General features: G+C 43.8%; 1 protein-coding gene across 2 annotated transcripts in view; it reads left to right on the forward strand.

Moving 5' to 3' along the window:
- NRCAM (neuronal cell adhesion molecule) overlaps positions 1–19,150 on the forward strand; it is a 121,164-nt gene that overhangs the window by 20,342 nt on the left and 81,672 nt on the right. For both annotated transcript variants that reach the window (XM_065412614.1, XM_065412605.1), the window contains 2 exons: positions 10,611–10,795; positions 12,570–12,701. In XM_065412614.1, the coding sequence (XP_065268686.1) occupies positions 10,611–10,795; positions 12,570–12,701 (317 nt within the window). The remainder of the gene's footprint in view (positions 1–10,610; positions 10,796–12,569; positions 12,702–19,150) is intronic.

Genomic DNA, 19,150 nt, shown 5'->3' on the forward strand with positions numbered 1-19,150 from the left:
GAATGAATTTTCCCTCAGGTCAGTTTAACAGTGACCTTGTGGGGTTTTCGCCTCCCTCTACAGCATGTGGGTGTGGGTCACTTGCCAGGATTGTCTGGGTATATCGCATTTAACCATTTCCTTGCCATTGTGGGGCCTCAAGTACTGGTGCCCCTTGGTCCCTCCTATTCTCTGCCTGTGGCTCATAGTAGTCTAGTCTCCTGTGGGTTGTAATACTTTGGTCTCATTTTGAATGTTGGGTTTGGAGTGTGGGTACTAAGTGATGTTGGTGGCCTGTGATAGACATGAGCTCACATTAGATGATCTAGTGGTCTCTTCTGGCTCTCAACTCAATGACTCTAAGTTTTAGGAATGTACTGGGGACAAGTTTTTGTTTCAGAAAGTGGAGGAACTGGTTGTGCTTTTGAAGGATTCTAAGGAAAGGGGAGCAAGATCAGCAGAGTAAGGACAATGGACTTCAAAAAAGCAGTTTAACAAACTCAGAGAACTAGTAGGTAAGGTCCCTGGGGAAGAAAAGCTAAAGGATAAAGGAATTCAGGACAGCTGGCAATTTCTCAAGGAAATAGTATTAAAGGCACAACTGCCAACTACAGTATTCCAATGTGAAAGATAGGAAGAATAGTAAGAAGCCATAATGGCTCGATCAGGAGCTCTTTAATGACATGAAAATCAAAAGGGAATCTTACAAAAAGTGAAAACATGGATGAATAAGAAGGAGTACAAAATAATAGCACAAGCATATAGGGACAAAATCAGAAAAGCTAAGGCACAAAATGAGTTACATCCAGCAAGGGACATAAAAGGCAGTAAGAAGAGGTTTTTTTAAATATATTAGGAACAAGAAAAAGATGAAGGAAAGTGTAGATCCTCTACTTAGCAGGGGAGGATTGCTAATAACTGATAACATCAGGGGCTGTGGTGTTTAATGCCTATTTTACTTCAGTCTTCACTAAAAGATTAATGGTGACCAGATACTCAACACAATTGATATTAACAAGAAGAGAGAAGGAACGCAACCCAAAATAGAGAAAAGAACAGGTTAAAGAATATTTAGATAAGTTAGATGGTTTCAAGTCAACAGGGCCTGATGAAATTCATCCTAGGGTATTTAAGGAATTAGCAGAAGCAACCTCAGAATTATTAACTGTTATTAACTGGAGGACAGGTCAGGTCCCAGAGGCCTAGAGAAGGGCAAACATAATACTTCTCTTTAAAAAAGGGGAACAAAATGGACCCTGGGAACTGTGGACCAGTCAGCCTAACTTCAATCCCTGGAAAGATACTGGAACAAATGATTAAACAATCAGTTTGTAAGCACCTAGAGTATAATAGGAATAGCTAGTATGGTCAAGAAAAAATGAATGCCAAACCAACCTAATTTCCTTCTTTGAGAGGGTTACTGGCCTTTTGGATAGAAGAAAAGCAGTAAATATATCTTGATTAAAATAAAGCTTTTGACACAATCCCACATTATATTATCATAAGCAAACTAGGGAAGTGTTGTCTAGTTGAAATAACTATAAGGCAAATGCACAACTCGTTGAAAAACTGTATTCAAACAGTAGTTATCAACGGTTCAAAGTGAAATTGGCAGGGCATATTTATTTAGTGGGGTCCCGCAGAGTTTAGTCCTGGGTCCACTACTGTTTTTAATTAATGCCTTGGATAATGGAGTGGAAAGTATGCTTATAAAATTTGCAGATGACACCAAGATGGGTGGAGTTGCAAGCACTGTGGAGGACAGGGTTAGCATTCAAAACAACCTGGACAAATTGGAGAATTGGTCTGAAATCGACAAGATGAAATTCAATAAAGATAAGTGCAAAGTACTTCCATTACAAAGGAAAAATCAAATGTACAGCTACAAAATGGGGAATAACTGGCTTAGGTGGTAGTATTCCAGAAAAGGATCTAGGGGCTATATTGGATCACAAATTGAATATGAGTCAACTGTGTGATGCAGTTGCAAAAAAGACTAATATCATTCTGGGGTATATCAACAGGAGTGTATGAAATGGAGGTAATTGTCCTGCTCTACTCATCACTGGTGAGGCCTCAGCTGGAGTACTGTGTCCAAGTCTGGGCAACACACTTTAGGAAAGATGTGAACAAATTGGAAAGCTTCCAGAGAAGAGCAACCAAAATGATTAAAGGTTTAAAAAACTTGACCTCTGAGGAAAGGTTAACAAAACTGGGCATGTTTAGTCTTGAGAAAAGAACACTGAAGGGGACCTAATAACAATCTTCAAATACATTAAGGGCTGTTATAAAGAGGACAGTGATCAATGTTCTCCTTGTCCACTGAAGTTAGGACAAGACGTAATGGCCTTAATCTAGAGCAAGGGAGATTTAAGTTAGATACTAGGAAAAACTATAAGGATAGTTAAGCTCTAGAATAGGCTTCCAAGGGTGGTTGTAGAATTCCCGTCATTGGAGGTTTTTAAGAACAGGTTGGACAAACTCCTGTCAGGGATGTTCTAGGTTTACTTGAGCCTGCCTTAGTGCAAGGGGCTGCACTAGATGACCTCTCCAGGTCCCTTCCAGTCCTGCATTTCTATGATTCTATGATGGGTCTTCTCAGGCAGCAAACCCAAATGCTACAGTCCCTGGCTGACCTACAGGTCCAAAAATCCAAGATTTCCCACCGTGGGTAGTCCTTGGAGAACTCTATAGTCACTGCTCCCTGCACCCCCCACATGGCATTGTGGGCCGCATCTCTACCCCTACCACTCCAAGCTGGGGAACAACAACAAAAATCAGGAACAGCGTCACATTCATTGACCCGTGAGAACCAGGGTTGGTGTGTGTAGCCACAACAGACTGCATGTGTGCACTCAAATGGACAGAAATGTTACCTCCCTTTCCAGTGTTAAAGTTCCATCCCTTTAATTTATGTTAAACATTTGTGTTACATTGTCTGGGGGTTTTTCCCCCCACATTGTTTTTCTGCACTGTTTTTCCCACTCAATAAAGTTCTATTTTTGGATAATACAATTATCTTTATTAGTTCACAACACATATTGCAGAATTCATACACAAAGTAATCAGTACTTGTAGATTTACAGCATGTACCATTTAATTCATAGCTTCAGAAAAACATCCGGTCATACTTATAAATGTACAGCTAGCACTACACAATCCTTAGCAGCACCCAAAGCTCTAGGACCAGAGGACAGTTCAGCACAGAACACTACTGTGCCTGACCGTTAAAGTGCTCTTTCAAATCCTTCCTCGACTGTATAGCTCCACACTGGGCTCATGTAAAGGTCCTTGTGTCTGGCTGTTCAAACTCAGCAGATAGCCACTCAACCTCCATCTTCTACCCTGGCAGTGGTTTTCCCCCTTTGCCTCACAGATATTATGCAGGACACATTGGGATGTTTTCCTCACTGAGACCCAATCTTGTGAGTAAACACCACCAGGGTCCCTTCAGTCTACCAAAAGCACATTCAATTGTCATTCTGCACCTGCTGAGCCAGCAGTTGAATCCTTGGTGCTGTCAAGGTAGCCAGTGTGCAGCTTCGTGAACCAGGAGAGCAAGGAGTAGGCTGGGCCCCCCAGAATCGCTGTTGGCATTTCAATATCACCAATGATAATCTGCCGGTCAAGAAAAAAAAAAAAAGTCCCTGCTTGCAGCTCTCTGAATAGTCCTGTGTTTTTAAAGATGCAAGCGTCATGCACCTTCTCTGACCAGCCCACCTTGATATCAGTGAAGCTTCCCTGATGATCCACCAGTGCTTGCATAACCATAGAAAAGTAGCCCCTTCTGTTGTACTCTGTGGCAAGATGGGCTGATACCAAAATTGGGGCAGGCATGCTGTCTATTGCCCCATTGCAGTCAGGAACCTCATTGCTGCAGTGGTGGGAACTTGATCCGTCTCCCAGAGATGCCTGAGCAAGTCATTTCTATCCCACAACATGATGCAAAGATTTCCTAAAAGGTATTGTGCTGGATAGCAGCATGTGGCACACTGGGATACCTACTCACGGAGCACCACACTTTGCATTGACACAAGTATTCCTGGTGAGTATGTGCAATAACCGACATAAGCAGCCAAGTATGCACTCGCCCAAATGATATACAAACTTCAGCAGCTATATGCAAAGTAACTTGTATCGACCAAAGTTTGTAGTGTAGACATGGCCTTGGTGGGGCACAGGAATGGCTTGCTATGTCTCCTTTGCTCTGTCCATTTCCTTTAAACCAGCTTTCGAGGAGTGGATGATATCAAAACTAATACTGTGGCTCTGTACTACTCGAAGATCCTCCCTCTATTGATGAAGGTGAGCCAGATCTGTCTGGTAGGGTTGCCATGGGGACAAAATGTCTGGAGTACAGCCAAGAATTGGCGCTATGGTCCTTATCCAGAATAATGCCGGTTGTGATCTGATCAGCTCTCACAAACTAAGCAAGAATGATCTGGCCTGGTCAGTGCTCAGATGGGAGACTTACAAGAAATAAGTATCACTCTTCCTTCTGAGTCGGCTGTGACTCAGTGGGAAGAGTGATACTTATTCTGAGTCAGCTGTGACTCAGTGCCATTTAATGGTGTTAGGTGATATAGTTGTGCTACAGTTGCGGTCTGTAGGATGAGACTTAAAATTGAAGCCCTCCCCGGTTAAAATTATGTGACATTTTTTACAGAAGATACGGGTGTTAATATTTCTTTTTGGCCAGGCCAAATTTAGGGTTAGGTAACTTCATTTAGCCTACCTAAATTCTTCCTGCACTTTCAGTAAGTTACAATATTCCTGGTAAAACTTGTGCAGATATTTGTAGTGTGCTGCTAGGTCTACTACTAACAACTCCTGTTGAAGTCAATGATGGTTTTGCCAAACAGTTCCTGTGGGGTTGGGGCCTTAAACAGCTGTCACAAACCACTCCAGAGGTGCCTTAATTTCAGTATCAGTGAAGTGATTCCTGGGTGTACACAGTAGTTGAATTTTTTTCCTCCGAAAAATACAGTTTTGTCAAAATAGACATTTTTTACAGGAAAATATAAATTCAGATGAAAAATTTCTACCTTCCTATGGGAAATGTCAAAATGAACATATTTTGTTTTGAATTGACATTTATGACATGCTTTTTTTTGTTTTAACTTAAAATGGCATTTCATTTTTGCTATTTGGCTTAAAAACATAGAAAATTACATTTTAAGTCAAAATGAAATGAAAATTTTCAAAGATTTTCATTTTGGAAATTTCTTATGTGAAAAATTTAAGGTTTCTGGCCTGCTATAGTATAATTTATAAAGTACAACAAATATTATGGGTTTGCTTAATATAAGGTGACCAGATGGCAAGTGTGAAAAATCGGGTTGGGGGTAATAGGCTTCTGTATAAGAAAAAGCCCCAAGTATCAGGACTGTCCCTATAAAATCGGGACATCTGGTCACCCTAGTTTAAGAAGACAGATGCTGCATATATGTGATATTATTGGAAGCTACCTTTTTCTTTGAGTAGTGTCCCTACGGGTGCTCCACTGCATCCAGCTTGCATCCCTGCACTACTGACCGGAGACCTTTGGTAGCAGTGTCTGTTAGGCCTGCACATGTCCTGTGTCCTGTCTCTCCTCTTGCCCCGCCATGAGGCTACCCCCCCACCCAGTTCCTTCTCAACCGTCCCTGGCAAGAGATGGTGCCATTTGCAGCCCGTTTGCTATCATTAATTTCTTTAGCATTCCTAGTAGTCTCCTTAGTCTTAGCTGTAGTCTTTCTTTTTGTTTTCTATACCCCAGTCAAAAAAGGAGACTTTATTTTCCCCCTTTTTCATTGGGGACCCTTTTCCCCAATGGGATATGCCTGATTCACCAGGCTTCAAGAAGTGACCTCCTGCAAAGAGGCTATCCCAGTGGCAGGCAAGCACTCTCATGTCATACCATGCCTCGGGGAAGGCCACATCCCACAGAAGTGTGGTCTCTGCCAGTAACTTAGACCCAGGTCTCAAAAGGACAGAGAGTTGAGATAGAAAATGATCTTCATGAAAGCATCCTTCCAATCTTCGGACCTGTGCCGAGAGTCACCTGGCAGACATGCCCGCCACACAACCCTCAACATCAAATGACTGTGGATTGAAGTGTTCAGCCACGGACCCCTCTCGTAAGTCATCATAAAAGAGAGCAGTGAGTCCCCAGAGTGAGCCCCAAGCTATCTGCAAAAGATCTCTGACACATATGGCATCGTTGACACCGAAACAATTCCAGCCCAATATCCATGGCTCATGAAGATCTGGAGCGGCAGATATCGTTGACTTGCCTAAGGACCTGATGGGCACAGGCACCGAGTCAACAGTAATGACTGACAAAGATAGGAGCGAACTACACTCCAGTAAAAAGACGCTGCCGGTATGCAGTGTACCTTCAGCACCATCATCAATGCCCCATCTGGCACTGGAACAGTGGATACAGGCAAGATCCCCGATGCCCTCTGTACTACCAATGGTACCAGGTCAGTCAGCACCACCGGTATTTAGGCACTCAAGAGACCTCCAGGTATCTGACGTATCAGACTCTTCTCTTCTCGGCACCGGGACTTCAGACTGAGTCTCCTATTAAGGCGGGAGTATTCTCTGGTACCCTGCCATGTACCCCCACTTTCAAGTGAGGAGTCAGACAGCGAGCCAGAGGAGACCGTTTCCCACTACTCCTCCTATGCTCCCTATGAGCCCACTACCAAGAGGCTCCTTAAGTATAGCCTTGGTATGGCCAGCCATGGGCACCCCCACCAGGCTCTGTTCCACTACCCCAGTGGCCGTACTCCGAATACTGTCCAGTTTTGGGCCCCACACTACGAGAAGGATGTGGGGAAAATTGGAAAGAGTCCAGCGAAGGGCAACAAAAATTATTAGGGGGCTGGAACACATGACTTATGAGGAGAGGCTGAGGGAACTGGAATTATTTAATCTGCAGAAGAGAAGAATGAGGGGGGATTTGATAGCTGCTTTCAACTATCTGAAAGGGGGTTCCAAAGAGGATGGATCTAGACTGTTCTCAGTGGTAGCAGATGACAGAACAAGGAGTAATGGTCTCAAGTTGCAGTCGGGGAGATTTAGGTTGGATATTAGGGAAAAAAATTTCGCTAGGAGGATGGTGAAGCACTAGAATAGGTTACCTAGGGAGGTGGTGGAATCTCCTTCTTAGAGGTTTTTAAGGTCAGGCTGGGATGATTTAGTTGGGGATTGGTCCTACTCTAAGCAAGGGGTTGGACTAGATGACCTCCTGAGGTCCCTTCCAACCCTGATATTCTATGATTCTATGTGCTTAATTTGTAAGCATGTGAGTAGTTCCATTAAGCATACCCTGCAGTCTCGCTGGGTCTCCCCTCCCCGGGGAACCCCCAACCCCCTATCCCCATCTCGCCTCAGTCTTTGGCTACTGCCAGTCATCATTTAGCCCCCACTCACTGGGATGGACTGCAGTATAATTGCCACTCATCATTGGCAAGGAGGGTTTGGACCTGCTGCCTCTACCTACCCTTGGGCTGCCCTCTGCATCCCCAGTACCTTTCTTGGCCTTTAACAAGGCCTGCAACCTGGGGGTTTGCCAGGCCGGAGCTTCCCAGCTCCTCTGGCCTTTCCTCAGCCCTGCTCCAGTCTAGGTACCCTGCTCAGCTCCCAGCAGCCAGGCCCATCTCTCTCAATATCTAGAGAGAGACTCTGTCTTGGCTTCTGGCCCCGGCCCTCTTATAAGGGCCAGCTGGGCCCTGATTAAGCTGGTCACAGCTGTGGTCAGCTACGCACTCAGCTTCCCCAGCCATTCTTAATCCCTTTTACTCTGCTGCAGCCTTCTCCAGGGTTGCTTTCACCCTTCCAGGGCCGGAGTGGGGTGATTACCCCACTACACTCCTACTGTCGAAAGTTCTGTTAAAAAGGGAAGGAGACAGACTTGGTACCCTTATGTAATGGGGTCAGGACTCCCCACCACAGCGCCTCCTGCTGGTTGCTCCGGGAATTAACTCCTTCCAGCCTTGGAGCGTCTCCTGCTGGCTGGTGTCTCGCCCGTTGTCTGCTCTGATGTGTTGTCTCCACCACCGGCACACGCGTCGCAATCTGGACACGGCCCTCTTCAGGACACGGCCCTCCGGCAGTGCCCACCACTCCATTCTCCCCCCTTCCAGGGGCATATCAGTAGTCCTAGACCGCACCTGTCTTCATGGCCACCTGCCACCCCAAAGTCTAGTCCCTTACCTCAAGGACAAGGTGCAGTCCATGGGCCATGCTCCCGCGTGGCAAGGTGCGGTGTAAGGGGGGAGGAGGGGACCCAGGACCGCCCACTACTCTGGGCCCCAGCCCAGGGACCCTTGAGCAGCAGCTGCTTGCTGCCTTCCTCCACTCCCCGTCACTGCCTGCTTTCCCTGGGCCACTTCCCCATAGCCGTAGCACCCACTCAGCCCTTGTTTCAAGGCCTGCAGTCTGGCAGAGTCAGCCAGAGCTCCTGCTGCCCTGCTACCCTGCCCAGCAGTGCTCTGTAGTGCTCAGCAGGGTGCCGCTCCTTCTATGAGGAGCCAGTCCTCCTCCCTTGCTGGTTAGGGGGAGACTGATCTCCCTCTGTGCTGCAGCCTTTATATAGGTCCGATTGACTGCCCACAGGCCCTTTCTGATTGACTGCCCATCTGCGCAGCATCTCTGGCCTACTTTAACCCATTTTCTCCTGGAGTGGGGCAGCCTCCCCACTACACCTTACCTGTCACAACTCGTGACATGCCCACCAATCTCTCTCCGATACATTCTATACCTCCTCTCACAGAATGAAGGATGCACTCTACATCCCAACCTGGAGATTCTTTGCCTCAAAGCTTGGCTGCTTCATGGTTTCAACACATAGAGGACTCCTATTCGATGGAGATACAAGAGGTATTACTACACAGTAGAAAGTCCTCAACACACCATACTTACCTGCAGAAGTGGTCCAGGTTTTGGATTTGGTACAATTCCCAACAAATCTCCCCAACATACATGACCTTTCCAAACATCTTACATTATGTACTGACTCTTAAAAAAAAAAAGGTAAATATCTCTGTTTGCTCAGGGTCCTCCTAGTGGCTATAGCAGTTTTCCACCAACAAGTAGAAGGGTACTCAGTGCTATCACACCAGCCACTAAACGATTCCTCAGGGGCATAGTTAATCTTTTTCCCCAACCCCGACATTCTGCACCTACATAGGACCTAAACCTCGTATTGAAAGGCCTGACTAGACTTCCCTTCGAACTCGGGACCACCTGTTCGCTTACATGCCTGTCAGTGAAGATGACCTTCCTGATAGCAATCACCTTGGCTAGGAGGATAAGAGAAATAGCGGCTCAGATGGCACATTCCCCCTACACGATATTCTTTCAGGATGAGGTTACACTCAGGCCACACCCAAAATTCATCCTTAAGGTAACTTCCCCGTTCCATGTGAACCAAATGATTCACCTCCCGACTTTTTACTCTAAGCCTCACTGTGATAATAGGAAGGCTATATTACACACACGAGATGTCAGGAGGGCCCTAGCCTTTTACCTGGATAGAACAAAGTCTTTCGTGAAGTCCCCGAAGCTGTTCCTCTCTATTGCAGAAATCTCCAAGGCTCAGCAATGTCAGCCTAGAGACTCTCTAAGTCAGTCTCAGGCTGCATTAGACAAAGTTATCAGATTTGCAACATGACATCTCCAGATACTATTTGCGTGTACGCCATGAGGTCGATCTCTTCATTCGTCACCTTCTTCAAGAATGTCCCTATCTCAGAGATCTGTAGAGCAGCGATGTGGCCGTCAGTTTATTTTCACAGAATACTATGCAATCACTGAGGATTCTGTCCTCCGATGCCATCATCGGCTCCACAGTACTGTCATCTGTAACTGACCTGACTCCGAAGCCCCAACCCTCCAGCAGGGATAGTGCTCAGGAGTCACCTACAGTGGAGTACCCATAGGGACACCACTCAAAGAAGAAGAACAACAGTGCAGTAATGATGGTTCTTCGAGATGTGTGTCCCTATGGGTGCTCCACAACCCATCCTCCTCCCCTCTACTTTGGAGTTCTTGTCAATGACTCTGCAGTAGAGAAGGAACTGAGGTGGGTTAGCCCATGTGCACTGGTTAGCCTTAAGGCAGGGCATGAGGGGAGACCGTGCATGTGCGGACCTAATGGACACTGCTGCCAAAGTTCTCTGATCAGCAGTGCAAGGACGTGAGCACACCTCCTGTGGAGCACCCATAGGGGGACACATCTTGAAGAACCATCGTTACAAGGTGAGTAAATTTTTCTTCTAAAGTAACATGAACATCAAATTGCCACCACAAATAAATAATCATAGCTTAGATAAAGAACATTCACGTATGTATTTGAATCTTTTATTAGAGTCATTAAGGATTGTAAATTGCAATTGATTAAAAAAAATGTATTCTGTAATTATTAAATCAAGGAAGTTTGTTGATGTTAATGACTCTACGATTTACTGGAAATGACAGAGTAACATTGGAACATTTTCCACATTTGTTGGTTATCCCCAAAAACCCAGGTCAAAGTTCTCAGTACAATAATTATCTTTACAAGAAAAATTAATGGATTGAACTCTTAACCTCGCTTTTTCCCCAGCTCTTTAATCTCATCTGTGTTTTTCTTTCTCCAGACCCACACCAGTTATCCGCTGGATTAAAGAAGGTGGAGAACTGCCCATCAACAGAACATTTTTTGAAAATTTTAAGAAAACTCTCAAAATCGTAGAGGTTTCTGAAGCTGATTCTGGAAAATACAAATGTGTAGCAAGAAATCCATTAGGTTCCACTCACCATACCATTACAGTAACTGTCAAAGGTAATGCTAAAATAATCCCAAATTTTACAATGTCAGCATCCCAATGCAAGGTTATATAGTAATGTATTTTATCAGGAAAATATATTACAGTAAATATCTACAAGGATGAATACGTGTAAAAGAAACTGAGTAAAAATAGTCATTAAATCGACTGAGGTTTCCCACAAGACAGACTTTACCATGTCTAGTCTTTAATTTTTATGATGGCCTCATATTAGTGGTGGTGGTTTTTTGCCAAACAGTTCTGTGGTGCTAAATTGAAGCTATCCCTTAGAACAGTGGTTCTCAAACTTTTGTACTGGTGACCCCTTTCAAATAGCAAGCCTCTCAGTGTGACCCCCCTTATAAATTAAAAACACTTTTTTATATATTTAACACCATTATAAATGCTGGATGCAAAGCAGGGTTTGGGGTGGAGGCTGACAGCTCGTGACCCCCTGAGGGTCATGACCCCCAATTTGAGAACCCCTGCCTTAGAAAGAATTCCATTAATACAATACTAACTGGTACCTGTGGTAAATTTAGTCTAGGCTTTCTCTTATGCGTCATAAGAGACTGCTCCCCCACTTCCTCTACTGCTCCTTTCCCTTCTCCTACTCCTCGTCCTTCTCTCTTCATTTCTTTCTTTTCCTTCTCTTCATCCTCCTCTGCCTCCCATCCCCATTCTCCTTCTCTTTTCCCTTTTCTCCCCTTCCCATCTTCGCTCTTTCTTTTTTCATATCCCCTTCTTCTGGTTCTACCAAACTAATTTTTACTAAGTTTTATCTGTCCAGTGGTATTATAGCCCTGGGATTAAAGACACTTCAAATATGTTAGTATTTGAAGTGCACCTGAGGGCTTTTGTTTGAATTAGCTAATGAGAGTTGATTATTCCTCACGTGGCAAATCAGTCACTTCTTTTAAGTAAACTGCTAGTGTTTGTGCACAACTCTTGACACCAGTTTACATTGATGTTGACTTTGTTTGGTTCATGATGGTTCTGTGGATATCATCCACTTCCTTTTTAAAAATAAAAAGATAAATTCTCCATGCACCTGTGTCCACTAATACAATGCATTATTTATTTATTTATTTTTATACAAAATGTGACAAATATGCGGTTTGCATAGACTTACTGCAAAGAATCTGCTGATAGGCATATAGAAGTTATTTTTCTTATAAGGAAATCATCTCTTGTCCATTTTGTCTCTCTCTTTCTCTGTGTTTGTCAGCCAACCAGGTTTCAATTTTGACCCCGTTAAAATCACTGGGAGTTTTTGCATTGATTCAGTGGAGCCAGGTTTTCACCCTAAATCTGTTTCTCCTCCCCCACCCGCCTGAGTCGCTCGCACTTTTCTCTTCACCTATTATCAGTCCCTCTCTTCCTCTTCTATGGGTGGCCTAAGGACCAGGGACGCCTCAAAACTTATTAGAAAGGCTACTGTACTAATCCTTTTACAGAAGCCAGAGTCTGTTATCTTTTGCTGTCTTTAGAAATACAGATTAGGATTAAAGCCACTGATGTGTATTAATCGAATTTACTTCCATTCAGTTAAGAATCTTGAAAATTTTAACGTAGATAGTTATGCATTCTTTATGATTTATTGTCCATCTATTTAACAGCCTAATGGCTTGTATCACTTGTAACCTGAGCTAATCAAAACATGATTTTACCGTAAATTATTCATATATAAATATATATATCAGCATTTTTGCCAGTTATAGCTACTGTACTGACCTTCTGAATGGAGACTTGCAACATTGATGATTGTTGTGTTTTCTTTCCTGACCAAAGCTGCTCCATACTGGATCACAGCACCTAGAAACCTTGTGTTGTCTCCTGGAGAGGATGGAACCCTGATCTGCAGAGCTAATGGCAACCCCAAACCTAATATTAGCTGGCTAACAAATGGTGTGCCCATAGCAAGTAAGATTTTTAATCATCTTAATGGAGGATGAATAAAAACACAATAAAGATTAGGGACACATAAGGGATATGAAACTTGTTCACATATGAATAATTATTCCATATTTAAGGATGTTTTGCCTGATGTTGAATAATAAATGTGTATGACGTGAAAGAAAAATGCTACTGTGCATGAAGATGAAACAGCAGAAATTACCTCCAATGTGCTGAAACTTCCAAATATTACTGTTTTGAAGTGGACAACTCATTATCCTGTTCTGCTGTCTGCTAGTGTAATACTCATGGAGATGAGGTCTTAGTAACAAGGCTGTGATGTGTTCCACTGACTGGAGATATCAGAGGGATAGAATGTCTAATTGTATTGCCATTGCAATATATATTAGATCTCTTAAGATTCATAGCTATTCAGTTGCATCCCCACTGGAAAGTTGGTTCTGTGTAAGAACTGAAAAGGGGGTAAGAGGTCAAAAGTAAACCTCTGTGGTTATATTAAGCACCTCTATAGGGGTTAGAATTTGAAATATTTTCTAGCCTTCCAGCTCTCAGCAATCAAAGACTGTAGTAAGGCTGTCTGAATGAATCAGCAGCTGTCTGGAAATCAGCTTGTGGCAAGTAGGTGTCAGAGGAGATGAACCCCTAAAGCAATGAAACAACTGATTCTGTGAATGTGGATAAGAAAAGCAGCTGTGAATTGATGCCCCAGTCACTCATTTGTTAGCAGTGTTATGACTGGCAGCACAATATAAGGGATGCAAGACAACTACTATCTATAGCACATCTGTACTTGAGGAAAACTTACACACTGATATTGCAATATGCTGTCAATTCTTCTTATACAGGAACTCCTCACTTAACGTTGTAGTTATGTTCCTGAAAAATGCGACTTTAAGCAAAACGATGTTAAGCGAATCCAATTTCCCCATAAGAATTAATGTAAATGGGGGGGTTAGGTTCCAGGGAAATTTTTTTCAATACTGGTACACAGTGATGATGATTGTGAAGCTTGGTTGAGGTGGAGGAGTTAGAGGGTGGGATATTTTCCAGGAAATGCCTCACTGCTAAATGAACTAGCAATTGACTGAGCCCTAAGGGTTAACTCTCACACTCTATGAGGCAGCAGGAAAGGAGGGAGGGCAGACAGACACACACCCTATGTGTGAGAGAAAAAAATGCACATTTCTCCTTTAAGTAGCTGACCCCAGGTTTTAGTACACTGCCCTGTTAATTAAATCAGCTTGCTGAGACCTCCTGAGACCACAGCTACTGCCTAGAAGCTCCCTCCATAGTGTGAGTCCCTCCCCCCCCCCCGCTCTATGGAAGATGGGTTAAGCGGGGTGCAGGAGCAGGAGGGAGGGGGAGACACCCTGACATTAACCCTCCTCTTCCCTCCTCCCCCCATGCAGCAAGCAGGAGTCTTGGGGAGCAGCTCCAAGGCAGAGGGCAGGAGCAGCACATGGCAGTGGGGGGAGGGACACAGCTGAACTGCAGGCAGCTGCTGCACAGGGAACTTAGGGGAGGGAGGAGCTGATAGGGAGGGCTGCTGGTCCACCCTGGTTCCAACCACCCACCAGCCAACTGCAACTGGCTGCTCTTCCTGCAAGCAGTGGACAAAACAGGCAGCTGCCAAATGACATTAGAAGGGAGCATTTCACAACTTTAAACGAGCATGTTCCCTAATTGATCAGCAACTTAACATTGAAACAACGTTAACCGGGACGACTTTAAGTGAGGAGTTACTGTATTCATATAATCACTGCTGGTCCTTCACCCTTGTCATAGAAATTTCTGTCCGTTCCGGCTGAGGAATAAGGAGAGACGGACACAGCTAGCCAAGCAAGGAGCCCCGGGAGGGGCGATCCGTTTATTTCAATTGCAATTGGGTTCGAGCTCATAAGTCAGCAAGAACAAAGAAAACACTTACACCAAAGCGTTATATGCAGTTGCTTATGATAATCTATCGCTCTATGAGTGGCCAAAATTTGCCATCATTACCATACATAATTAGCAAGCTACATGTTTCTGCCCCTCTTATGACCCCTTATTGTTCATCTATTTGCCCCCTCCTCCTTGCTTATTTTGCAAACTAAGTGGTTAGCTATCTACAGGACGCAGGCACAGAAAGGTCCATTGTCTCCAGGTTTGGAGTTTCGCTACATTTCCTCTTGAAGGAACTTCCTGACTACCTATAGCTGACCCTGCATTTTGTCCTTCTTCTTTCTCCCATGTGTACGTGACAAATTTGCCCCCTGGCAGTTAAGTAGAATAATTTTATATCACCCTTATCCCTCATCTTTCCCAACGTAACACTTAAGACAAAGGGGGAAGGGATAGCTCAGTGGTTTGAGCATTGGCCTGCTAAACCCAGGGTTGTGAGTTTAATCCTTGAGGGGGCCACTTAGGGATCTGGGGCAAAAATCAGTACTTGGTCCTGCTAGTCAAGGCGGGGGCTGTACTCAATGACCTTTAGGGGTCCCTCCAGTTCAATGAGATAGGTATATTTCCATATATATTTTTTTAAAAGCCAGACAACCTAACCAGCTGCTTTGTCAGAAATGATGATAGTATTCTAAAATTCTGCCATTTTGTGCTGGCACTTTAAAGATTTGAAAGTGTAGTATGAAAGGGAAATTTCCAAAGAAGTTAAAAAAAAAGTAAGAAGTGGTTCAAGTAAAGATCAGTTAAAGAGACAGCAGGACTTCCAGGAGTCAGAGTCCATCCCAGGAAGTTGCAAAAGAGAGAAGTAAAACCTTACCTGATAGGTGTAAAACCTCTTGGAAAATGAAGACAGACAGCAGGTATGGGGAAACAGCTAATAATGTGACTTAAAAGGAGAATATCAGGAGAAGTTGAGGGATAATGCTGTAAGCCAGACATCTGCAGGGGAGAAGGTAGAAGCACTCACCAGGGAAGGTGAGTGATAAATATGATTTGATTAAGATTGTAACATAGGTTTTAAAATGCTGGGTCACGATGGCTAACTCAGTCACATAACCTTGAGGTTAAATAGTAAATCTCAAAGCATTCGTAAGTGTGCTGGATACACTCAAATAGGTTAATAGCTAATAAAATAACAAATAAATTTTTATACCCTTTTCATAATTTTCTTTCTTTACTTTCTCCTGCTGTTTCGTTTCCTTTCCTGCCCTATTTTTATGTAGATGTTTTTGTCCTGTCAGCCCTTACAGTTCATCTAGCCCCTCCCACTGCAGACTCCACTCTCTGTTCAACTCTCTCTTGTATCCTTGATTATTCCAGCCTTCCTCCTCTGGTAATCAGAATCCACCTCTCACCTCTATTGCATACTGATGAGTCACTGATATCTTTGGAAGTTCCAGATCTCTCTTATTCCTTAGCAGGGTTCTGTCCCCCCCTCCACCATTCTTCTTCCCTTAGCAGTTGCAAATATTTAACTGGGAGTTTAGCTGACTACTGCAGTGCAAAGTGTAACTAAATGACAGGGCATCTGAGGGAGTGCGGGAGATAAATGGAGCCAAGTGACAGAGTGCTATACTTACGAATTCTGCAGCTTCTAAAAGGAAAATGTTCCAGTTTAAAATAGCTGAAGCCAGTCTGTGGGATTTGCAAATGCAGCATGCCCTCTTTTTCACTTGGCATAGAAAATACTTATGTGGGCGGGGCCCCACTTGCTTCCGGTTGAATTTTTAATGTATCATTGTAAAATGATTAAACTAAAGCAGCTGGTTGGGCTGCAGGGCAGTGCTAGGAGAGCTACACCAGTGGCACCATTTCAAAGCAAAACTGCTATATTTGAATTTCAAAGACCTTCTGTCACCATAGATCCCACAATGCACCTCCTGTGGCCCAATCATCTGTTTGCAGTACTTTAGTTTTCTATTGGAAAATACAACTGGGAGATGCTTAATGCTTCCTGCTTTGTTTTCCTATTATAGTCAGACAAGGGATGGGGCAGTGTTGAAGAGAGAGCCTCTCACCTGTGTTTCAGTTAAAGGAAAGGTCCTAACATCAAGGAACGAGATGGGGGAGAGGGAAAGGGAGAAAGTTGAAAGGCAACATCATGCAAAAAAGGGGAAAAATAGTGGGCACTTAAAAAAATTAATTAAAAAAGAGTAGTGGCTAAAATAATTGCCTCCGCCCACCCTCAGAGCCTGTTACCTGGTGTAAACATCTTTTTTTAAAAGAAATAAATTTTAGTTCATTTTTAGTTAATGATCACATTTTTAAGAAGAAAACAATTTTATAATTACAGTAATTTGCTGGAATGATAAGGGCCTAATCTTGCAATGCTTACTCACATGAGTAATCTTTATATGAGTGGTCTAGCTGAGGTCAAGTACGATAACTCGCATGAGTAAGGGCGTCCAGTTCAGACCCTGACTCTGCTTTGCCTTGTGCTTCAATTAACACTTGAGTTCTGCACTATTCATACTTCTGCACAATCTTTACTGTTTTGTGGTTTAAATATTTAACATGGGTTTACAAAAGGGAAATCATGCATAAAGTGCCTCAACTTTTAAGAAAGTAACTATCCAAATTAATTGGAAGGGGAACCACTGACATAATTGGACTTCAGAAAGGTACTTGCAATACTGCACAAAAGACTAATTTATTGGTTCAGTGGTTTATAGTACAGGCTGAGCTATTAAATATTAAACACACACATTTCAAAATTAGAGGACATAGTGTACTGAAAGAAACTGATTATCTTCACTTGATATGTTCTTTACATGCTTGTATCATTTTTCACATTAAAATGATATTTTTATTCAGTCTCTCTTTGTAATCACATAATACATTGAATTGAAGACAGAAAATGATAACCCTTTGATCTCTGTTCATGAGAATGTTTCATAATCCTTGGTTAGGAAAATTCTTAGTTCTTATTATTTTCCCTGAATTTTTACACACGCACATGCACTCTGCTGGTCCCAGCCACATGAGTGTGGGATGGAGGCTACTGGGCTCTGATATTCTGTAGAAGACCAGTCCCACAGGAGAATGAGATGGGCTGTCAGTGCCAGCATGCACTCACCACTCCAGCCATCATTCCTGCTGGAGTTGTGCAGATGGGCCAGGATCTGAGCTAATGAATATAGAATGGATGAAATCCATTGAAACTGGATTTTATTTACTGCATACAGTGTACAGTGTACCCAATGGACAGTGGTTGCTGGTGCCCAAAATACATGGTGGGGCTGCAGGTAACAATCTGTCACCCTATAGCCTCCACTTCCTACCATCCCCTGTAGGTTGATACTGTTTTCAGAGTGAGAACCTGGGGTTCCAATTAGGAGGTCTCAGGGAACTGTTTTTCAGGCGAATAAGGAAGGGTTGGTGGGGGAAGAAAGAAGAAGATAAAAGGGCACTCTCTTCCGTCTTCTGTCCTCTCTCTCGTAGAATGAAAAATTGTGCTGGCTTACAGTAAAGGGCAAGATGAGAGAAAACAGTATTTATTCTTCTTAACATTGTGTCCCCTTGTTGTTCTTTCCCAGTCCCAACTTCTGCCCCTCCAATCTAGCTCATAACAAATCACCTCTCAGCTACTGTCTTTACCACCATGCACACCAACTACCAGTTCAACCACACCCTCATTCACCAAGTGACTTCTTTACTCCCTTCTCTCAACCCTGCAAACCTGGCCCTTCCACTGCCCAGCTCAGAACTTCTCCAAGTCCTGCTTAACTACCTTCAACACTTCTCCTACTCCTCCAAAGCACACAATCCAACTACAGGCCAAGAGTCCCAGCTTTTCTGTCCTAATTTCCCCACAGAACATATGCAATTAAAACAACACCTGGACGAAACCCTCCAAAAATACTCTCGTCCCATAATATAGTCTAAATACATAATGTGACATTTAGCCACTTTGATCAAAGGTCTGAGAAAGTAGATCTATGCAAAGCCCTAAGGAGCTACAGATTTTGGTTACAATGGAGAACATTTGCGGCTCTCAACCATCAGCCTGTAGACATTTAAATCTAGGCACCATTACTCAGAATCATCAGTCGTATCCTCGGGATAGCATGTAGGAAAGAGGCAGCCTTTCAAGTTTCCAGGCCCAAACTATGTAGAGTGAATTATACATTGTCACAGGGTCCACTCCTGGCAGGTGGCACCTCCCCCTGGTGGCTTTGGGGATTAGCTCCTTCCAGGTGCTGCACCTTTTGCCTTGGAGGACTTTGATACCCTGGAAGGGGAGGACCAGAGTGACCTGGCCGGAGGGCAAGTCACGAAGAGGAAGCTGCAGCTCCTGGAGTGAGATTGTCTTCTCTCACCCTGTTCTCCCCACAGGTTGGACTCTTTGGGGCTTCCTTCCTTCCTTCCCCATACAGGGGCACTCTCTTTTCAGGTGTCCCCTTCACCTGCAGGCATAACACTCCTTTGGCCTCTGCCCTCCTGGCCCTGATACCTCTTTTCCACTCTCTGCAGCCTCTTCTAATTTCTTCCTGCATGAGCTTAAATAAATACAG

The sequence above is a fragment of the Emys orbicularis genome, chromosome 1 (genome assembly GCF_028017835.1).
Source record: "Emys orbicularis isolate rEmyOrb1 chromosome 1, rEmyOrb1.hap1, whole genome shotgun sequence".
Taxonomy (NCBI): Eukaryota; Metazoa; Chordata; order Testudines; family Emydidae; genus Emys; species Emys orbicularis.